Source organism: Chenopodium quinoa, unplaced genomic scaffold, assembly GCF_001683475.1.
Source record: "Chenopodium quinoa cultivar QQ74 unplaced genomic scaffold, ASM168347v1, whole genome shotgun sequence".
NCBI lineage: Eukaryota > Viridiplantae > Streptophyta > Magnoliopsida > Caryophyllales > Amaranthaceae > Chenopodium > Chenopodium quinoa.
The window spans coordinates 2,471,171-2,495,022 of NW_018745533.1; the positions used below are offsets into that span (position 1 = coordinate 2,471,171).

The 23,852-nt window shown below is 32.7% G+C and overlaps 1 protein-coding gene and 1 pseudogene across 3 annotated transcripts; both read right to left on the reverse strand.

Moving 5' to 3' along the window:
- Nucleotides 1-1,934: 1,934 nt before the first annotated feature.
- LOC110715905 lies at nt 1,935-9,479 on the reverse strand (annotated as a pseudogene).
- An 800-nt stretch (nt 9,480-10,279) lies between these two features.
- LOC110715720 (premnaspirodiene oxygenase-like) lies at nt 10,280-23,762 on the reverse strand. 3 transcript variants are annotated; one of them, XM_021894325.1, is made up of 4 exons: nt 23,420-23,762; nt 23,030-23,059; nt 11,751-12,087; nt 10,280-11,066 (listed from the first exon to the last, which is right to left on the reverse strand). In XM_021894325.1, the coding sequence occupies exons 3-4, from the start codon at nt 12,078-12,080 to the stop codon at nt 10,437-10,439; spliced, it is 960 nt and encodes a 319-aa protein (XP_021750017.1). In that variant the 5' UTR covers nt 12,081-12,087; nt 23,030-23,059; nt 23,420-23,762; the 3' UTR covers nt 10,280-10,436. The 3 variants fall into 3 exon arrangements, with proteins under 3 accessions (XP_021750017.1, XP_021750016.1, XP_021750018.1); XM_021894324.1 differs by lacking the exon at nt 23,030-23,059; XM_021894326.1 differs by lacking the exon at nt 23,420-23,762 and having other exon boundaries at nt 23,030-23,413.
- Between the last annotated feature and the right edge of the window lie 90 nt (nt 23,763-23,852).

Genomic DNA, 23,852 nt, shown 5'->3' on the forward strand with positions numbered 1-23,852 from the left:
AGTTCTATTAATAAAACTTTACTAGTGTGTGTTAAAAGGTTATACTAATAAACCACTTACGATATTAGTGGTTTAACATATGAGATCAATTTTATCAAGTCATGAGTTACTATATTTAACCTAAAACTCCAACTTTATTTCCAAAATATAATCTGTAACACCATTACCATACTCCTAATCTAGAACCTCTATTGGTGTTAGGAGCTTTATATTAACTAAAGCCTCTATCACCATTAGTGATTTTGGACTGCAGAAAACAAAAATAAAGCTCAACACTTACGTGGACGGTATGTGGGGAATTAGTTTGAAAACCAATTCATATAAGAAATATAGTTCCATTTTTAGCATTATCATTATAGAAAACGCTCGGAGTAATTTGCACCATGGATGGTAAACAAAATATAGTGTTAAAAAATGTTGTTTATTCATTGAACAGTTAACAATAATTTATTAATTTTGTTACCGCGCCACTTTAAATGTAAGGTTGAATTGACTAGTATAATACAAAAGCTAACATATACAGTTAATTAGTAATTGGTAATACAACTAGCCTTCCCTACCATATAATAGGCTCATGTAAAAAAAAAAAAAAAAAAAAAAAAAGGTAGGTCATATTTAATTTTAATTATCAAAAGAAGCTGAAAAATAAAAACTATTATTAACAATTAATTTGTTGAAGTATGTGAAATGAGTAAGGTATTTTGTTATTGATGAGAGCGAGGTTCACAAATTTTTATATGCGGCTTGTTGTATCGTGTGGCGCAGGGGTTACTTTAGTTTCTTATTCAGGGGTTACTTGGGTTTTCGGGGTTACTTAAGTTTTTCGAGGTTACTTGAGTTTCTCGGTCAGGGGTTACTCGAGTTTTCGGGGTTACTTGAGTTTCTCCGTCAGGGGTTACCCAAGTTTTTCAATCAGGAATTACTTGAGTTTCTCGGTCAGGGTTACTCGAGTCACAATTTTTTGTATGCGGCCTGACCGAGAAACTCGAGTAACCCCTGACTTAAATCCTCGAGTAATCCCTGACTGAGGAACCCTTAATTTAACCAAGTGAACCCCTTGAGCAACCCCTGTCCGAAACCCTCAAGTAACCTTGACCGAGTAACTTAAGTAACCCCTAAGTCCTTGATCGAGTAATTCAAGTAACCCCAGACTGAAAAACTCAGATAACCCCTAGCGAAAAAACTCGGATAACCCCTACTGCATGGTGTGGCCTGATGCACCAAAAAGTTGTTGTAAAAGGTTTACATACTGTCTCATCCGGTATTACATCATAAGATTTTGTGGTTTTAGTATTCAATTAAATCAGGTAAAGTTTTAGAGGACGATACTCATGAGTCATGATTGACATTTATAAGAACTAATCCTTCAAAATTATTACTATTAGTTTGGTTATTAATTGAACTTAATTTTTTATTTTTCTCCTGAAAAAAAAAGGGGAAGTAAGTTAAAAGCAACATGTTCTTTCCTCCATTTTTAAATACTTGTTCTACTTTTCTTATTCGGTCGTTTTTAAATAATTGCTCCATTTCCTTATTTGGAAATATTTTACAATATTTAATTCATTTTTCTCACCTAATGTACCCACCATAAATCATACTCTGTATTTTATTAATTTTATATTCTCTCTCCTCTAATTTTTTCAGATCAATTACTTTTGCTTTTAACAATTTTTTATTCTTCCCCTACTCCACCATCTCCATATTTTGTTACTTTCTCCAATTACTTCTAAACCTCCGCGTATGGAGAAGTGGAGCAAGTATTTAAAAACGGATGAATAGTAAAAGACACGAAAAGTCAATAATACCATTACAAAGTCAATATTGATCATACTTTTTGCTACTTGATTATTATAAACTAGTTTTGTACTTTCCAAAATAAATTCAAGCTAGTTAACATAGCAATGAAAAAACCATCATTTGTAACCTAAGAAAGTTTATAGCAAAGGAATTATTTGCAAGTCGTTCTCCCTCCTTCCTACTAACCCAAAAGTCTCATCCATGTCCTATTCTTCGGGTCTAGTCCCATTAGGTATTTTCCAATCAAAATGGTAAAGCAACATGGCTAACACGAGCTCAATTGTGGCAATACTTAGTCCTATTCCCGGGCACACCCTTCTTCCGGAGCCAAATGGAATTAGCTCAAAATGCATTCCCTTGTAATCAATTGAAGATTCTTCAAATCTTTCGGGATTAAACTCTCCTGGGTTTGTCCAATGTTTCGGATTTCTTCCAATAGCCCATGCATTAATCAAAACTCGGGTTTTTGAAGGTATTTCATAACCATCAATTTCACATCTTGCTAAGGACTCTCTTGGGGTCAAGCAAGGGAAAGGAGGATGAAGCCTTAAAGTTTCTTTGATTACGAGCTTCAAATACTTAAGTGTATCTAGACTTGCCTCATTAATTAATGTTTCATTTCCTTGCAATACTCGTTGTTGAATTGACTACCTTAATATTTTGATGATTGACTTACGTAAAACAAACTCTGACTAATGATGTTTATGAGTCTTGGTTGAACAGAAAGATTCAGGTACACAAATACATGTTCCGGAGTAGGAACAACAGAGTTTGGAAGACTTGATGATGAATGCAAGCTTTCAAGATGTCCTCACAACTCTATATACTTAGTTACTCAGTGTACGAGCTTAAGAAACAAAAGTGTTGGAAGGAATGGAAGGAATTAAGAAGAAACTCGAAGTTCCTGAAGGAACCTGAAGTTCCCGAAGGAACTTGACGATTGACTCAGAAAGTTTTAAACGAAAGTTTTAAAACAGTTTTCATATCCCTTAATTTAAGGAAGTGATAAAAATCAGTTTTGAAAAAGATTTAAAAAGATTTTATAAATAAATAAATAATTCATTAATTAAAAAAGATAAGTTTTAAATTAATTAATTATTTATCTTTTAATTAATAAATAAATAATTATCTTTTTTTAATAAATAATAATTATCTTTTGAATAAGTCTTTAACTGATTTTTAACTTGGTAAATATTGGCTGCTTAAATTAAGGAGCACGTTGAATTTAGGAGTCAAGCTAGGGAAATCATGTTCCTAAATTTCCTCTGCCTACATCCCAACTTCTCAGTCAAAGAGAACGTGGGATTAAGGGGGAAGTGGGAACTTGATGAAAGCTTGGTTTAACTCCTTATAAAAACAGATCAACGTTAAGTTTTGATAGTGTGGAAAAACAATCTTAAGTATTCTGAGCATAGAGTTTCAAAGTGTTTAAAAGAGAAGTTCCTTCCATCCTTAGTCTCTTAAGTTCTTTAGGAAATACTTGTAATCATTGTGTAATTGGGTTTGGGTTGTGAGAGTTGTAAAGTGTGAGACTTGAGAGAGTTGTTTACACTGTACAAGTGATTCGGAGTAGAATCACAAAGTGTGAGAAACTGTGATTGAGGGATCACAGTTGGGTAACTTGAGTTCCTCACGGAACTTGAGTCTAGGCAACGTATTAGTGATTGTAAATCATTTTTACATAGTGAATTTATTCATTGCCTATCTCAGTGTCTTTTCTCTTAGTAGTAGATTTAATTCCGCAAAATTTACCATAGTCTACATACACTACAATTCACCCCCCCTCTTATAGTATACATTGTTCTATCACTCGTCTCACCTCATCTTGTGCTTTTTTCATCTTTATAGGATTCTTTAACAACTCAGATATTGCCCATTCGATTACTGTTGAAGATGTTTCACTCGCAGCACCAAACAACTCCTGCATAATTTTGTAATAATGAAATAATAATCAATAAGAGACACCATATTAAAACTAACATGTGTGACATCTTATGATATGAGAATTATTACTTGTTCCCTACTTAAATTCTACATAGTTTTATAAGAATATGATTTTAATTTGGATCTTGCTAATTGACGAACGCCCCAAGCAATTAAAATATTACCTAAAGTGGTATTAATTTAGGAACACATGACAAAATCACGCATAAATCGGTGTAATTAATGTTCATTTTAATTTAATTTTATGACTTTTAGTTAGCTTATCAAAAGGCCCCAAGCCTTTTAATTTATATTAAATGTTTATATTTGCGTCACAATTTCCAAGAATTATTTCTTCCATTGAAATAATTAAACACTAGGAAGTGATGGACACAACAAAATTAACATAATGAAGCAGTGTGATAAATACATATATAGATAAAGAAAGATAAATCATAAACAGTAAATTAAACTCCTAACAACCAAAACTGGAAAATGTTTTACTTATTTAAAAGCAGAGGTAGTAAGATGTTTTTAGTTGTAACTTGTAATGACTTTTACAATTAATATATACATATTTTAAAAAAAAAAAAAATTTTTGATGTAAGCAACTATTAAAGAGGAACTTACCAAAACTATGGCCTTGATGTTGTTGGTAGTAAGAGAAAAATTGGTGTCAAGACATAGGTTGTCTTTGTGAAATTTTAGAAGAACATCAATCAAGTCTTCTTCTTGGTCTTCAATACCTTGTTTTTTTGTTAGTCATATGCTCTTCAATTATAGGATCCATCAATTATTTGTCACTTCTCTTGACTATACCTTGAAGTTGCCCTTTCATTCCACTAATTGTACTTATAAATTTCAATGATGGATATAAGTCTCCAATCGAAAAACCAGAGGAAATCGCGGTCATATCTCCTATAAGTGTTTTAAACTCTTCTCCATCTTTGCCTTTCTTGTTCATTCCTATTCTGATAATGTAAAACTTATGAGAAATCGGCTAATATTATTGAGAGTTAAGTTGTATATATATGTTTTTGTGTCGGGTGATGCCTCAGTTATGGCTTATATAATATTGAGAGTTAAGTTGTACATGTTTTAGATCGAGTTTAATTATGTTAGTTTAGGACGGACTTTAAACTTGCACATATTAGTATCTTATTATGTTTAAGATTTAAACTCAATACAAATTTAGTATGTAAGTAGTCAAATATTATTAATCTGGGAAAGTTAGAAAATTGAAATAATGTACTCATAGTTAGTATAAATTTACAAATTAAAGCATCTTAAATGGATCTTGTTTTAAAGCATTTTTTTAAAATGAATTTTGTGGTGCAAAAATTACATATATATTTATAATATGTGTAATGAAAAATAAAAATTATTTAATGTCTGGGAAATATTAAAGTTTATTAAATAAGCCTTTTTCGGTATTACTATGATTATGACAGATTTTAAATCTACATGTATTAATCGATCTAATATATATAAATAAAGTAGGCTTTTATTTGGGAGCATTTAGCATGCCACCTAAGCAAATGTATTATTTCGACCAATTAAAAATTAGATTTATATTTTGTTTTTAATTAGAATAAAAAAAATCATTCACCTCCTAAGAAAAAGTGACAAATTATATTTAAGAATAATGGGAAAATTGCTCGGAATAATCTCCTTTGGGACGTCCACCCAAAATAATCCCAACTTTGGGTTATTTTTAAATAATCCGACCTTTATACCCTATAATCGCCCATATTTTAAAGTAAATTATAGTTATATGTATTCTTTTTAAAAAAATGTATACGGATATTTATTTTGATTTTTATTATTATATAAACTATTTTATGTAGAATTTATTGGAACTCTATTAAATGAATAAGATCTATTTTAAATTAAAATCATTTTCCTATCTACTAACCATAGTTTGCCAATAGTGTTATAATAATATTAGCTCAATTTTGAGTGAACACAGTCTATCTTCACCTAACCCAACATAATGTGGCCCAAAATAAAAAACTTAATCTATCCTATTAGGATTAGGAAAAGAGCTTATGCATTAAGGGCATGTTCTCTTACGTTGAAATTCAGTTCAGTTCAGTTCAGTTCAGCTCCTAATTTCCTTCTCTTATAAAATATTCATTTTAGTTCAGTTTAGTTTAGTTCAGTTCAGCTCAGCTCGGTTCAGTTTAGTTCAGTTCAGTTCAGCTGAGTTCAGTCAATGAGAACAGGCCCTAAGTCCATATCCTTTAATTACCTAATCAACCGGTTACAGGTCACTTTGGACCATTTTGAGCGGATTAGGTATAAAGGTCGTATTATTTAAAAATAACCAAAAGGTGTGATTATTTTGGGCGGACGCCCAAAAGGTGGGATTATCTGAGTAATTTTTCCTTTACAAAACAACGAATAGTGATTTATTAGGACTTGAATTATTTAAAAAAAAAATTATCCAACTTTATAAAGAACTAAAAATTTATCTTTAGATATTAGAATTTAAATTATTTAAAAACGAAAAATTATATATGTGCATCGTATATCTATATGAAAATGCGTTATAATCAAATATACATCGTATATTTAATAAAGTTCTCTCTCTTCTTTAGTTTCGGCTTGGAGTGGGCTATGCAAAGGTGGTTCGTTCCGAGGGTTGGGAGTGGTCGGCTGACTGCTTTCGAGGTTTAGGGGAGACGGTTGACCATTTTTTGATGGGCTGGGGGTTGGCCCTTGGGTTTCACAGTGGCAGAGGGGAGGGGTGGTGGTTGCTAGTTTTTTTTTTTTTTTTTAATTTTAGACCAATTAGGTGCTGACATGTGTATTGCTTGACTGTTACATAAAGTCATTGATTTGGTGTTGACCGGTTGGAATTACTAGATGAAAAGTCATAACATAGTAAGAATAACTAAGGATTATTTTAAAAAAAAATATTTAATTAGTTGAGATTATTAAAAGTAAATCATCAATAATTATTAAAGTATATTTTTCCTTTAAATTAGACAAAACGCTGGTTAATTTTCATAGAATCAAGACAAAACGTACCTTAAAGTGATGTTAAACAAGATAGAAAATATCTTGCTACTAACATTAACCACGGAGCCAGACTGAGAAGCTAAAAACTTGACAAAATCCACCACCTCATCCTCTATTATGGGCCGAAACACCTGAACACGGCGGGCCGTAAAGAGCTCAAGGGTGGTGATCTTACCAACTTGGCGCCAGTAGTCTCCGTAGGGACTAAGAGCGAGGTTACTAAGGTTATAGAACGCTACTTCGGCCAATAATATTGATGGCCTATTACAAAGCAAAGCATCATGAGTTTTCATCACTTCTTTCGCCATCTCCGCCGAGGAAATGATCACCGTAGACACTTCTTATTGAGATATGATAGTATATTATTTTGATATGATAGAATATTTCCATATAATATCTTTTCTATTTTAGTTATTTTCCTAAGATCCTAAGATATTTTGTGATACTAGGAGTAGGATTTGTATCTCCTATATATTTCCCAATGTGATTAATGAGAAGGCAAGCAATTCTATTCCAATTAATTTCTAATTCTCTCTAATTTGTCATGGTATCAAGAGCAGGTTAATTTTTTTTCCCTTCAAAAATCACAACCATGGCCAGTGGTGAGACATCACCTCCGTCCCCCTTACCTATAATTGTGGGTAATGCAAAAATTCATGAAAATCATCTACATCGTCAATTTGATGATACTTGTTGGATTATAGATACCAGAGCTACTCATCATGTTACCGGCAATAAATCTTGGTTATTTGACACTCGTTATATTGAATGCCCCGTTGGATTGCCGAATGGTGACAGTGTTCTTGCTACTTTGGAGGGATCGGTCAAATTATCCGATCAAATAACTATCTCTGGAGTTCTTTTTGTGCCACATCTTAATTGCAATTTAATTTCTGTTACACAACTCAGTGATCAATTAAATGTTGTTGTCCAATTTCTCATATATGTGTGCTATACAGGACCGATTGAAGCAGTTGATTGGAACGAGAATTAGGCGAGATGGACTATATTATTTCTTTGGCAAGTCGGATGTGGTGCAACGTGTGTCTGTGGTTGAAGCAACTTCAGATTTGGAGCTTTGGCATAGAAGAATGGGGCATCCTTCGGAGAAAATAGTTAAGTTACTTCCGCACATTAGCAATAAAAGTACTTTAAATAAAGGTTGTGAAGTATGTTTTCGTGCTAAGCATCCTAGAGACAAATTCCCCTCGAGTGAAAATAAAACATCAAGAATTTTTGAGAAAGTACATTGTGATTTATGGGGTCCATATCGTCATGTTTCGTCGTGTGGGGCTCGTTATTTTTTAACTATTGTTGATGATTATTCAAGAGTTGTATGGATTTATTTGTTGGTTGATAAAACAGAGGTTTTTCAGATGTTTATGGCTTTTGTTTCTATGGTTGAGAGGCAATTTAATCAAACAATTAAAATCGTTCAAAGTGATAATGGAACCGAATTTAATTGCTTGATTGATTTTTTTTGTCGCTACTGGAATTATTTTCCAAACTTCATGTGTGGGAACCCCTCAACAGAATGGGAGAGTGGAGCAAAACCACAAGTTAGGTTTAGCCACTGGCGCAATTCTCTCTGATCCGGAGCCTTACATGCGACTTGTTGGTCGTCTAATTTATCTTACTGTAACGCGTCCTGATTTGGCGTACTCTGTTCATATTTTGTCTCAGTTTATGCAGCAACCACGTAGTGAACACTGGGATGCTGCTTTAAGGGTGGTTCGGTACTTGAAAGGGACTCCCGGACGGGGTATTTTGTTGAGCTCTGATTGTGATTTAAATCTGCAGGGTTGGTGTGATTCAGATTGGGCTGCTTGTCCCCTGACTCGCCGATCTTTATCTGGTTGGCTTGTTTTTCTCGGTAAATCACCTATTTCGTGGAAAACCAAGAAGCAACCCACGGTCTCCTTCTCTTCTTTGGAGGCCGAATACAGGTGCATGTCTTCGTGTTCTAAAGAGCTGAAATGGGTGAAGGCTTTGTTGTTAAGTCTTGGAGTACACCATCCAAAGGCTATTAAGTTATTTTGTGATAATGAAGCGGCTTTGCACATTGCAAAGAATCCGATTTTTCATGAATGGACAAAGCACATTGAGATTGATTGTCACTTCGTTCGTGATGCAATTACTGAGGGGTGGTTATCTACATCTCATGTTCCGACTTCTTCACAGCTTGCGGACATTTTTACAAAAGCTCTTGGGAAAGCACAGTTTGATTATCTTCTTTTCAAGTTGGGCACTTACGATCCAAGCGCTCCAACTTGAGGGGGGTATGAGATATGATATTATATTATTTTGATATGATAGAATATTTCCAAATAATATCTTTTCTATTTTAGTTATTTTCCTAAGATCCTAAGATATCTTGTGATAGTAGGACTAGGATTTGTATCTCCTATATATTTCCCAATTTGATTAATGAGAAGGCAAACAATTCTATTCCAATTAATTTCTAATTCTCTCTAATTTGTCACTTCTCCTAGGCGGAGGTGCATGATTGGGCCGTGCATACTCGCTAGCTCGGCGAGGCGGCGGTGTGGGAGGGTGGTTTTTGATGCTAGTTGATGAAGGTTGCCTATCAAAGGTAGCTTTGGAGGCCCTGGTGGTAGATTTTTAGGTGATTGTTGTTTCTTAATAAAGTTGACAAGTATAAAGAATGAAAGGATGAAGAAGAGTAGTGATACTAACCAAAAAGGCTCCATTTTTGTGTTTTATTTTTGATTGATTTTATCAGTTAAATGGAACTATTTATACAAACATGTGGGAGAATAGTTTTATTTATTTATTATTTTTTTTTTAATTTAATTTAATTTTTTTGTTTATTTTTTGGGAGTATTAAGTACTTGTATATAATTTATGGGATTAGATTGATAGAACTTGATTCATCATTATTAACGTTGGAGTGACAAGTGATGCTGACATATATACGTACATAGTAGACTAGTTGATATTATTTTTTTGAATAGATGTAGTAGATAACTAGATATTATAAACATGTGAAAAAAAATAAACATGTGGAAGAAATTCTTTTTTGTTTATCTATAAGAATATATGGACTTGATTTATTTATTTATTTATTTTTTGTGGCAAGTGACATATAGATGGAACACATAAATATCAAAACATGTGGGAGTAATTCCTTTTTTGGTTTAATTTATTTATAAGTATATTGGGAGTAGCCGAGTAAGTATTGATTTATAGTAAGAATTAAGTTTTTTTTTTTTTGTCAAAAATCACCCTATAAAATTCAATATATGTGATAAACTACTGAATTATAAAAATATTGTAAAAAACTACCTAGTAAAATATGGTAAAAGACCACCTACTACGTCATGTTGGAGTTATAATATAAATACATCATAATAACATTGATTTAGTGGACCAACAACTAGCACAGTTTAATAGGATAATGCCTTGGGGGATAATACACAAGACAAGATCAATACCCGTCAACATTGTCATTTTGTTTGAGTTTATCAGATAATATTTTGTCAAAAATGAGACAAAATAAGATAAAATAATTTGAAACAAAAGACCATTAATAATTAAACATACATGTAAATATTACAAGTAATGAAGTATGATCCCGAGATCACTTATTTGAAAGAAAATACTTTGTATTAGATTATTGCCATACAAAACCAAGATGGTTTATTTATATAGCAACAAAAATGCTATTTATATCATTTGAAACCTGAGAAAGTGTATAGCAAAGGAATTACTTGCAAGTCAATCTTCCTCCTCCCTACTATGCCAAAATTCTCATCCATGTCCAATTCTTCGGGTCCAATCCCATAAGGTAACTTCCAATCAAAATGATATAGCAACATGGCTAGCACGAGCTCGATTGTGGTGATACTTAGTCCCATTCCTGGGCACACCCTCCTTCCAGAGCCAAATGGAATTAGCTCAAAATGCATTCCCTTGTAATCAATTGAAGATTCTTCAAATCTTTCGGGATTAAACTCTTCTGGGTTTGTCCAATGTTTCGGATTCCTTCCAATAGCCCATGCATTAATGAAAATTCGGGTTTTCGTAGGTATTTCATAACCATCAATTTCACATCTCGTTAAGGACTCTCTTGGGACCAAGCAAGGGAAAGGGGGATGAAGCCTTAAAGTTTCTTTGATTACGAGTTTCAAATACTTGAGCTTATCTAGATTTGCCTCATAATTAATTATTGTCTCACTTCCTTGCAATACTCGTCTCACCTCATCTTGAGCCTTTGCCATCTTTGTAGGATTCTTTAACAACTCAGAGATTGCCCACTCGATTACAGTTGAAGATTTATCACTTCCACCACCAAACAACTCCTACATAATTTACATTAATGCATATAATCTTATTCTATAATAGACATTAAAACTAAGTGTGTGACATCTTATTAGAATTATTACTTGCCCCTACATAATTTTTTGCTTAGTTTTATAAGAATATGATCTTAATTTATGTTAGATTTTATTAATTTGCATCGCAATCATCAAGAATTACTTCTTCCATTGAAAATAAGTAAAACCCTAGGATGTGACACGAAATGAACATGATGAAGCCCTTGTGATAAAGAAACATAGAGAAAGAAAAATCACCAACGATAAATATAACTCCTAAAAACCAAAACCAAAAAATGTTTCACTTATTTATAGGCAGAGGTAGACTGAAGGTAGTAACACTTCTAGTTAAAATGACTAAGACTTGTTCACTTTAACTGAAAAAAAAAAAAAAATATTCAGTAAAAATAATTTCATTTTAGTAAAATTAATTTCAGTTCAAAAAAAAATAAATTCAGTTCAGTAAAAATAATTTCAGTTCAGTAAAAATTAGTAAACTCAAAGAAGAAATATAATAGAAAATCAATAAAAATAATTTCAGTTCAGCAAAAAATAATTTAAGTTTAGCAAAAATAGTTTCAATTCAGTAAAAATAAGGTGAAATGAACAGGACGGCCTTATACATATCAAAAAACAATTGATGCAAGCAATTAATTTAGCGGAACTTACCACAACTATGGCCTTGATGTTGTTGGTAGTAAGAGAAAAATCGGTGTTAAGACGTAGGTTGTCTTTGTGGAAATTTAGAAGAACATCAATCAAGTCTTCGTCTTGGTCTTTAATACCTTGTTTTTTCTTAGCCATATGCTCTTCAATTATAGGATCCATCAATGTGTCAATTCTCTTGACAATATCTTGAAGTTGCCCTTTCATTCCACTAATTGTACTTATAAATTTCAATGACGGATATAAGTCTCCAATTGAAAAGCCAGATGATGCTGCTGCCATATCTGCTATTAGTGTTTTAAACTCTTCTCCATCTTTGTCTTTTTTGTTCATTCCAATTCTGATGATATAAAACTTGTGAGAATTCGGCTAATATTATTGAAATCTAGGTAAATGCTCAACTTAATATGTAATAAAAAAAACAAGTAATAAGTATATTTGTGTAATTAGACAATTAAACATGGCGATAACAATTTACAAATACTTCCTCCATTTTATTAAATCAAACTTTTGAGATTTCATTTTTATAACTTTAATAATATCTTAATTTAAGTTGTATCGTAGTAAAAATTATAGAAAGTTGATATAATATAAGTATATTAGGAGACAAATCTAATAAGGTCTTAGATTTTTTATTTTATTTTATTTTTTTGTTAGAAACTACCTAATAAAACCTAGATTTTGTGGAAAACTTCTTTATAAATAAAAATGTTGGAAGAAACTACTTTTAGGGAATAAATTGTTATAATTTAAAATACTACCTATGACCAGATTTCCACCATTGACCTAACAACGTTGACTCACCTCAAAACACCCTCAGAACTACCATCTCATAGCCTGAAAATAACCCCACTGACTCGGAGTATCCCTAAACCACCTTGAAAACAGTCTTACCACCTTGAAAACAACCCTTGCGGTGATTTCAAGGGTGTTTAGTGGTGGTTCAATGCCGAAAAATTTGGTCAACAAATAGAGGATCTTTGGCCATAGGTAGTATATTTTACAACATTTTACTTACCTTTTTATTAGGTAGTTTTTTATAGTAATTTTTTTATTAGGTATTTCTCATAAAATTTGAGTTTTATTAAGTAGTTTCTCACAAAAAGTCTCAACATCTGAAATAACCACTCCATATATCTTTTCTATTATGAGTAAACTAAAAAAATTTAAACGGTATAAATGGTGTAAAATTCCAAATTTTACCATAAAAAAAAGGAAATATAATTATCCCTTAAGAGTGCCACCAATTTTGAATTACTCCATCCTATATGATTACTATGAGTATGAGTATCATTTTAATTTGCACCACGTTTGTCCATGTTAAATTATTCCATACACAACAAATACATACGAGTAGTATTTCATCATACTATTTGTGGCTGATTTACTTAAATATTATTGTGATTATATTTCTTTCCTTTGATGTAACCAAGGCCAAAATTAAATTATCCAAATACGTGTGATGTTGAACTTGAACATTGGACCTAACTTAGCCTGTTAGCCATTAGCCTTAAACGTGTGATGCAAAATCAGACAAAATAAGTTCAATTAAATCGATTGATACTTCACAAAAGTTAAAAAAAAGCCTTTAATTTCTTTTAATTTTGTTTTTTTCTATCTCCTTTGTTCTTCAATTTCACTCTCCATTCTCTTTCCTCTTCATTTCTCACCCAACTTTCTCTCTCTTCTGCTCTCAATTTCTCTTTTTTGTTCCCAGTTTCTTTCTCTTTTGGGATCAATTTTTCACCATTACAAATCCTCTCAATTTTCTAGGTTTTACTCTACTTTTCGATTCCTAATTTTAATTTTTTGCATTTTTCTTTTGATTATGAAGTTCCAAATGTATCAATGAAGAAGATTAGTACAAATCCATCACATGCAAATATGTAATTTGAATTACTTTACGGTATATCAATATGATTTATATGTGTAAAATAAGCGGAATTGTGTTTTTGGTTTTCAATTTCTGTATATTTATTACTCTTGGTTATCATTACATTTATACACAAAGAGCTATGATAAATAAGGAAATACAGCTAAGCAGAATATATTCCTAACATAATTACAACCTAATTAACTCCTTTGATTAAGGAGAATCACTTATTTCCTACACTCCCCCTCAAGTTGGGCATCCAGTACTCCAATGCCTAACTTGCTAAGTGCTTCTTTAAAGGCCTCAGAGTTGACCGCTTTGGTCAAGATATCTGCAAGTTGATCTTTTGATCGAACAAATGGAAGTTCAACAATTCCCCCTTCTAATTTCTCTTTGATGAAGTGTCGATCAATTTCTACATGTTTCGTTCTATCATGTTGCACTGGATTTTCCGAAATCCTTATAGCTGCTTTGTTATCACAAAACAGTTTACATGTTGTCTTCTGAGGAAAGCCAAGTTCATTCATTAGCTTCCGAATCCATAGAATTTCAGTTATCCCTTTTGCAATTCCTCTGAATTCTGCTTCTGCGCTTGATAAGGCTACAACATTCTGCTTCTTACTTCTCCAAGTGACCAGATTTCCTCCTACCAAGGTAAAGTACCCTGAAGTCGATTTTCTACCATCCCGGTCTCCTGCCCAATCTGCATCAGTGTATGCAACTAAATCCAGGTTATCATTCTTGTCAAAGTAGATCCCAGTGGTGCTAGTATTTTTCAGGTATCTCAATATTCTCATTACAGCTGTCATGTGGTGAACTTGAGGCATATGCATAAATCTACTCACAACCCCTACTGCGTAGGCAATATCTGGCCTTGTGTGGGCTAGATAAATGAGTTTCCCTACAATCTTCTGATACTGTTCTCTGTTGGTTGCTTTCTCTCCTTCTAAGATTTGAAGTCCATGATTTGCAACAATCGGTGTTTCTGCTGGTTTACACCCTAACATTCCTGTTTCGGCCAATAGATCAAGTATATATTTCCTTTGATGAATAAAGATCCCTTGTTTAGATCTTAGTACTTCTATTCCTAGGAAATATTTCAGGTTACCCAAATCTTTCATTTCAAATTCCTGGAACAGTTTTTTCTTCAAATTAGTTATTTCTTCCTCATCGTCACCAGTAATGATCATATCATCCACATAGATGATTAAGCATGTGATTTTTCCCTTTGTTTTCTTCAAAAATAGAGTATGATCAGAGTTACTTTGAGAGTACCCAAAAACTTTCATGGCCTTTGTAAATCTCCCAAACCATGCCCTAGGAGATTGTTTTAAGCCATATAGAGCCTTCTTCAATCTGCACCCTTCTCCTACTTCAAATGTTTCAGCATATCCTGGGGGAGCTTCCATGTAGACTTCTTCAGCAAGGTTCCCGTGAAGGAAAGCGTTTTTTACATCGAATTGATAAAGAGGCCAATCTTGGTTTGCTGCAATAGAGAACAGAACCCGAATAGTATCTAATTTTGCTACTGGTGAAAAAGTCTCCGAATAGTCAATTCCATATGTCTGAGTGTAACCTTTTGCTACCAGCCTTGCTTTGTGTCTCTCAATTGTACCATCTGCCCGGTACTTCACAGTAAAAACCCACTTGCACCCCACAGTTCTTTTTCCCTTTGGGAGAACACATTTCTCCCAAGTTTCATTCTTCTCTAGAGCCAAGTATTCATCTTCCATAGCCTTTCTCCAATCCTTACTAGCAAGAGCTTCTTCCACTGTTTTAGGAATCTCAGTAGAGTATAGGGAAGCTGTAAATGCGATAGCATTACTGGCAAGATTCTCGTTGCTGATTTTTCCTATAGGATATCTGGATCGGGAATCCTCATATTCTGGATCATACCTCTTTGGAGGAACTCCTCTAGTTCTTCTAGGAGGTAACTCATATCTGTTCGGACAATTTTCACTAGGAACAACAGGATCAGTTATAGGTAAATCACAAAGGTCAGAATTTTCTGTGTTTACCTCACTTGATATAACTACATCCTCGGTTGGATGCTCAGTAGGTGAATCTGGTGTGGACTGAAGAGGAGATGAGGGAACTGTTACCTCTGGAGAAGCAACATCGGTGGTACTGTCTACTTGGGTTGTTGGATCCTCAAGGTCCATCACTTCTGGATATGTCAACCAGCTAAGGTCATCACTACTAGTCTCCCCCTGAGGACCAGGCTGGGTGTAATAATAGGATTTTTCAAAAAACTCACAGTCAAGGGTAGTGTGTATTTTCCTTGTAGTCGGATCATAGCATCGGTATCCTTTCTGGTGAACCCCATATCCGATAAAGACACATTTAATAGCCCTTGGTTCCAGTTTGTTTCTATAAATCTTTGGTAGGTGGACATATACAACACATCCAAACACTCTTGGTGGTAGGGAGTGAGAGGATGGGATGGTGGTGTGTGAAGAAAGGGTGTCAAGGGGAGTTTCGTAGTCAAGGGTTTTTGTGGGAAGTCTGTTTGTAAGGTATGTGGAGGTAGCTATGGCTTCAGGCCAAAGAAAAACAGGAACTCCCGATTCAATCATAATTGCCCTTGTAATTTCTAATAAAGTCCTGTTTTTCCTTTCTGCTACTCCATTTTGTTGAGGGGTATCACGACAGGATGTTTGGTGAACAAGTCCCTGGTCAGCAATAAATTGTTCCATATCTAGGTTTATATATTCCCCCCCATTATCTGATCTAAGAATTTGTGGTTTTGCATTAAATTGGGTACGAATCATATTATAGTATTTAACAAACACATCAAATACTTCAGATTTGTGTTTCAAGAAATATACCCAACTCATACGAGTACAGTCATCCACAAATAAAACAAAGTATGAAAAATTATGGATTGCAAACTCTGGGGCAGGACCCCAAACATCTGAGTGAATAAGCATAAAAGGTTTGATAGCATGAGTCAAACTAGGAGAATAAGTATGTTTATGACTTTTGGCTAAGGCACACGATTCACAGTCCAAAGTTACATCAATGTTTTTAAAAGAAGGAAATAGTCGTTTAAGATAACCTACAGAAGGGTGACCTAGCCGGCGATGCCACATCCATAGTTGATATTCCGGGGACCCATGAGCAAGCAAAGCATTGCCGTGTTGAGTCGCCTCATCCAAGAAGTACAATCCTCCTCGTTCAGTACCACTCCCAATAATCCGTCCCGTCTGAGCTTCCTGTACCATACAACCAGAGGATGTTAGTAAAACAGTACAATCAAGTTCCTTAGTTAATTGACTAACAGATAAGAGTTTATGAGAAAGACTAGGAATTAAAAGACAGTCGTTTAAATGAATATTGGGTGAAACATCAACTTTTCCGGCTCGATCAATAGGAATTAATTCCCCATTAGCAGTTTGTATTTGGGTACGTTTAGTGGGATGGAAAGATATAAAGTCGGATGGGTCATAAGACATAGTGTCTGTTGCCCCACAATCTAAAATCCAGCCCATTGATTTACATAAGAGGCCCATATTTCCGGATTGGATAAATGAGTTTTCTGAATTTTTATCTGAATAAAAGGAATTTCTTGGTTGGGTTTCAATGTGGGTCGTGTGTTTTTGATGGGAATTAATAGGAGTTGAAATTGTGGGTTGTTTTATTGTGTGGGCCATAGGTTTTTGAAGGAAATTCTTTGAGAAACCCTCAGATTCCTTTGCCTCCTCGTAAATAGTTTCTTTTCCAGAAACTTTCCCAAACCTTTCATCCTCTTCCGTCACTTTCCCTTTCTCTTTCATTGCTTCACCATGAAAATTGGCGATGAGGTTGATACCTGTACCTGTTGATTTTCCGGGTGTGTTTTTGGTTGTGGGTGAGCTTCCATCGTCACCGTCGATTTCCCTTTCAGAAGCAACAAAATTTGCCTTGCCACCGGTCCGGTTTCCGGTAGCCTTGGCGGCGGCTTTTCGTTGTCTCAATTCGTCCCACCACTCAGGGTAACCGATGAGTTTAAAACACCCACTCTTGGTGTGTTTGGTTCCCCCGCAGTGGCTGCATTTTAACATCGTCTTGTCTTCTAACCGGGATGACTTTTCCGACCGGTTTTGCGCCACCAAGCCACTCCCAATTTCTGAGGGACTCTGTCCCGATGATGAGTCGCCGGTCATTATGCCGCGACGGGCAATTTCCCGTCGAATTGTAGCATAAGCGGCATCTAGGGTTGGGAGTGGGTCTAAATACAGTAAATCCCTTTTCTCTTTGTCCAAAGAATTATCAATTCCGGCTAGGAATTGATAAAGCCGTTGTCTCTGAATGAAAGAATTGAACAGAGTAATGTCCTCTGAACATTTCATCGGATTTGGCATTCGTCTGTCAATTTCCTTCCATAATATATTCAGTTTACTGAAATACATTTCTATGGTGTCTCTCCCTTGTTTAATTGATGCTGCCTTCAAGTTCAGATCATAGATTTGAAGTTCGTCTCTCCCACTACTCAAGAGAGTCTCTATTCCTTTCCAGAGATCTCTGGAAGTTTTATAATCAAGGAATTGATTAACTAGATCTCCGTCGATATTCTCGATTATCCACGAGAACACTATTGAGTCCCGTTGGGCCCATTGGGCGTATTCTGGGTTGTCTGATGTTAAAGGGTTGCCTGTGATGTGGTCGAGTCTTCCTCGGCCACCAATTGCAATTTGCATCAACTTACACCATTTGGTGTAATTTGTGTAATTGAGTTTTTCTGAAATACGCACACTTTGTGCATTTCCAGATTCTGGGTTGATTGGGTTTTTGTTTAATTTTTGAAACATCTGGAACATTTGTTCCATCTGCTCTATTGAAATCAGTTTTTTGTTGTCGTCCGGTGAGTCCCCCATTTTAAGGTAACCTTCCGGTAGATGATGAGACTAAATAGGTTTCGGTTTCCCGAAGATCGGAACCTTACGGCTCTGATACCATGTGTAAAATAAGCGGAATTGTGTTTTTGGTTTTCAATTTCTGTATATTTATTACTCTTGGTTATCATTACATTTATACACAAAGAGCTATGATAAACAAGGAAATACAGCTAAGCAGAATATATTCCTAACATAATTACAACCTAATTAACTCCTTTGATTAAGGAGAATCACTTATTTCCTACATTATATGGTTTTGCTATTGTTGAATTTTGATTTCAATTTTTAATTGCGTTACTTTCGTTGTTTTTCTGTACATTTTTACATCGTGTATTAAGTTTTGTGAAAATAAAAGGGTCAATTTTGTGAAATAAAAAGAGTCACTTTTGAAAAAAAAAGGTCACTTTTGTAAAAAAAAAAAGTTATTTTTGTGAAAATATGGATCACTTTTACAAAAAAAAAAGGCCATTTTTGAGAAAATATGGGTCACTTTGTGAAAAAAAAGGGTCACTTCTATAAAAAAAAAAAAAAAAAAAAAAAAGGGTCACTTGTGTGAAAATATGGGTTACTTTTGTAAAAAAAAAGTCTTTTTAAAAAAAAAAAAAAATCAATTATGTGAAAATATTACGGTTTACACACGTAAAAAGTTCGATGTACAATAAAATTATTGTAAACCGGGGGCATGCAAAAGTTTTTGTTGATACTTTGCTAATAGAATAAATTGGTTGAATAAATATGTGTGATACTGTGATGTTGAGCTTGAACATCAAATAATACTTGCAATTTGCAAAGTATCAATCAATTTATTCACATACAAGACAAAATAAATCGTTGACATTGACGTAAATCCAAAGTAATATAACCCTAAAGCAGGATCCGTGAATCAAATTTAACTTATCTTATTTTTTAAAAATAAAAAAAAAAAATTTAAAAACAAAATATAAGAAAAATGTTTACATATACGAAGTATGATATATCTATTCAATTCTTGTCAAAAAAAAAATATATCTATTCAATTAACTGAAACTAAAACAGAAAACTGATGACATAATCTTCTCTCCAAACTGTATATGTGTCGCTTTTTCATAAAAAAAATTCCTGCCAAATGCACTTATAATGTCATATACTACATCGGGATCATATTATATGCAAATTTGGGGTATTATATGTAAGATATAAAAAATTCCAAAGTTGCATATAATACGATCCGGAGGTAGTACTTATATTTTTTTTTTCTTGAGGAATTGGTTTTATTTTTAATCATTTTCATTTCAATATTTTGAATGTGTCAATAAATAAATACGTAAATATTTTTTTTTGTTGGAATAAATAAATTGATATCAAGATAATTAGATTTTAGGTGACTACGATTGATTTTTTTAATTTTTTTTGGTTTTAATGTTATTATTAATTTTTTTTAAAGGATGCTATGAAGTAAATGTTAGCAGTGTTTTGTGTTTTCAAGGTGCTTCTATTTAATTAAATTACAAGTATTTTTATTTTGTATTTGAACACTTAGATATGGAGTATATAAATTGGTATGCATATGGTTTGATTAGATCACATTGGCTTTCATTATTAGATTTTGTTACTCATGTAATTTATTATGATAGTTAGATATTTTTTTGTGATCTAATTTATTAGTATATGCGGGAAAATAAATAATAGAAATAAGCTACTATTTCATTTGAATAATTTTTGTAATCCGTGCATAGCACGGATCTAATCTAGTAAGTTAATAATGCAAGATCGGACAAAATAAGTTCAATTAAATAACTTTTGACACATCTATTAATTTTTTTTTTTGACACATTAGGTTTTTTTTTTTTTAAAAAATAATAATTTCATTCACAAATAAGACAACTTAAAAGATAATAAATTAATAATATTGATAGTTGATTTTTTGGAGAGAATAAGAGGATAGTTGATACAAAGTACTTGATATTTTACAACATTTTGTATTTAAAATTTTAAATAGGTAGTTTATTACAACATACTACATCCGTTTGTGAAAGTTTGACTCACTTAATATGTGGTTAAAATAAAATAAATTTGACCATATTTTATGAATATATAATCAAAATAAATTAAGAAGTTTGATCTTATTAGTTTCCTTTATGATACATTTTTAGATATCAACTTTTTAAAAATGTTACTTATACATAACCGAAATTATTAATGGTCAAAGATGTTTATTAGAGGCAGTAACAAAGTGAGCCGAACTTTCAGAAACGGAGAGAGTATTATTTTATATTATTAGTAATTTCTCACAAAAAAGATTTTTATTAGGAAGTTTATGAAAAAAAAATCCTAAATAATTTAAATTAGAATTTTTTTGACAATTATAACCTACAATTGTTGCTATTTTAGAAATTACTACCAACAGTTTTTTTTTTTTTTTTTTTTTTTTTTTTTTTTTTTAATTTACCACGTACATTTTTCCAGAACACTAAAAATTTCCTACCACTTTGACCAACCCCTCAAAGATGACGTCATCCTTGCTATTTCACTCCGTTTTCTTTAATTTCTTCACTCAGTTCTCACTTCCTTCTTCTTCCACTTCCATCTAAATTGAGGCATAACTTGAAATAAAATTGCTAGAAATCCTTTTTTTTTTGAAGATTCGAAGTAAAAAAAAAAATGACTTTCAATCCTTAATTTTTTTTATTTTTGCAATTTGATGATTTTAGTATTTGTGCAAAATTAAAAAGGAGATAAAGAAGAAAGACCGAGTATTGAAAGAGGAAGGAAAATGAGGTAAAATGAAGACCGTTTGTGGGCCCCCCATGTCGTCATCTTTTAAAATGATGTAAAGTTTTATCATTTTCAAAAAATGTAGGTGGTAAATTTTAATAATAATATGAAATAACAAAAAAAAAAAAAAAACTGTAGGTGGTAATTTCTAAAACAACAACAGCAATTTTAGGTAATAATTGTCAAAAAATCCTTTAAATTATCTAGATTTACAATTTTAGCAAAAAAAAAGCTAATTTAGGGTTCGTTTGGCATTGTTGTGGTTTTCTGTTTTTTGATTTTTTGTTCTCTAAAAGTATATGATATGAGTCCCATAATGAATCAAATATCATATAAACTTATTAAAATTATGATAATTATGAAAACTGACAACGGAAAAGTGGAAACTCCTTTTTCTTGTTTCTTGTTTTTGGTTTTAAAAAAAACAGGAAACTAAAAACTAAAACTGATGCCAAACAAGCCCTTAGTTTTTTTTTCCCGAAAAAGTTCTTTTTTACTCTTTCAAAAAAAAAAAAAAAAAAAATTTACCCACATTAAATTAAAAAAGTTGTTTTAAAAAAAATAAAAAATACTTCCTCTGTTCTTTTTTTACTTGACCTGTTTCTTTTATCACGCTTGTCAATGCAAAACTTTGACGGTTAATAACTTTAATTCTCCATAATTAAAAAATATAAGAGTTATATATTATGATAGTACTTATTGAGACGAATTCAAAATAATCCAACATAAATATGTTTTTCCTTACATATTATTCACAAAACATGGTCAAAGAAGGGGGTGAATAGTGTAAAAGTCAAAACGGGTCAAGTAAAAAAGAACGGGGGTAAAAAATTATAAAGTTAAAAGCACAATTATTTAAAAAGTCATTTACCAAAGACGCAAAAAATACATCCATATTAGACAAACGTACCTTAAAGTGATGTGAAACATACAAATTGTTAAATGGACCTGGTTCACACTAATTTATTGTGGACCACTAACATTAGAGAAAACAGGGTTGTTTTATTAATAAAAAAATGGTCACTATAATTAAAAAAAGTTCACTATATTGAAATAAAAATTTATTTTGGTAATATATATGCCTAAGTGGTTATTTTTGTAATGAAATACTTTATATACTGATCAATATGAATAATAAAGGCCATTATGTTAAAATTAGGGTAATAGCGTCATATTTCAAGTTCACAATATTATTAAACGTTGTAGTAGTTTTAATAAAGGTTACTAGGTTAAAAATAAGGTTACTATGTTAAAAATAATGGTCACTATGTTCAATATAATGTCAGTTGTGTGTGTATAGACCTCGGGTCCACAATAATATTATTGTGGTTATTTTGATTTTTACCACCTTCAAATAACGACTTTATTGAATTTACCACCTCCAAAAAAAAAAAGATTTACTTTACCACCTTATACAAAAATTAAACATCAGTTTTCCCACCTAAGCCTAACTCTGGTGACGGAAACCACCAGTGGGGCCCGCCATAACAGCTAGTTTTTGAAATTATCCCTAAATTCTCTCGATTTTCCTCTTATTTAAACAACCTTCTTCATCTCCACATCAAATTGTTGAAGATTGAAGTTTTTTTTTTTTTTTTGCAATTTTCTTTACAAATCCTTAATTTGGGTAGTAAATGAGCCAAAGTTCATCTTATAATTTGCTTATAGCTTGGTTTTTGGTCTGATTTGTATCCTTAATGGCTTAAGGATTGCAAACAAAAACGTGTTTGATCTTATAAATACCGAATCCGTGGATGAGCAACAACAATTACTCGTACCTGAGCTGCTTCAATTTCTGTTTCCTGAACCTGATTGTTATATGACAGAGGTTTCAGAAAACAAACGGCGACGAAGAATAGATTCGACTTCTGGAAAAAAATTGTTCTCGTAATTCGGAGGTAGTGTGACCATTTCTACTGCCAAATTTTCATTGAATTTAATTGTATTTGAACACAATTACCATAATCTAACCTTAATTTTACTGCCTAATTGAAATATCAAAAACCCCCAAATTAATTTACACTTACATGAACCCTAATTATTTACAATATGAAATTGGGGTTGAATTAATAACAGAAAACATGCAATTTCAATTATACTTAGCAGTTGTAACATAATCACGCAAACAATTGCAAAAAATTACAACAGAATTCATGAAAATTGCTTACCTTTTCGCTGTTTGTCGTCGAACAGTTCAATTGATTCAGGGCCGAGTACAATCTTCAATAATTTGATAATTTGAGGATGTGGGATTGTTAAGGATCACCCAAAATCCGAATTTGTGAAGAAAATGGCAAAAAAAAACTTCAATCTTCACGAAATAGATGTAGAAATGAAGAAGTTAGGTTTAAATCAATGGGAAATCGGGAGAATTTGGGGATAATTTCAAAAACTAGCTGTTATGGCGGGCCCCTCTGGCGGTTTCCGTCATCGGAGTTAGGCTTAGGTGGGAAAACTGATGTTTAATTTTTTTATGAGGTGGTAAAGTAAATCTTTTTTTTTTGGAGGTGGTAAATTCAATAAAGTCGTTATTTGAAGGTGGTAAAAATCAAAATAACCTATTATTGTGGATCAGGTCCACGCAAGTCTTTTTGTGTTAAA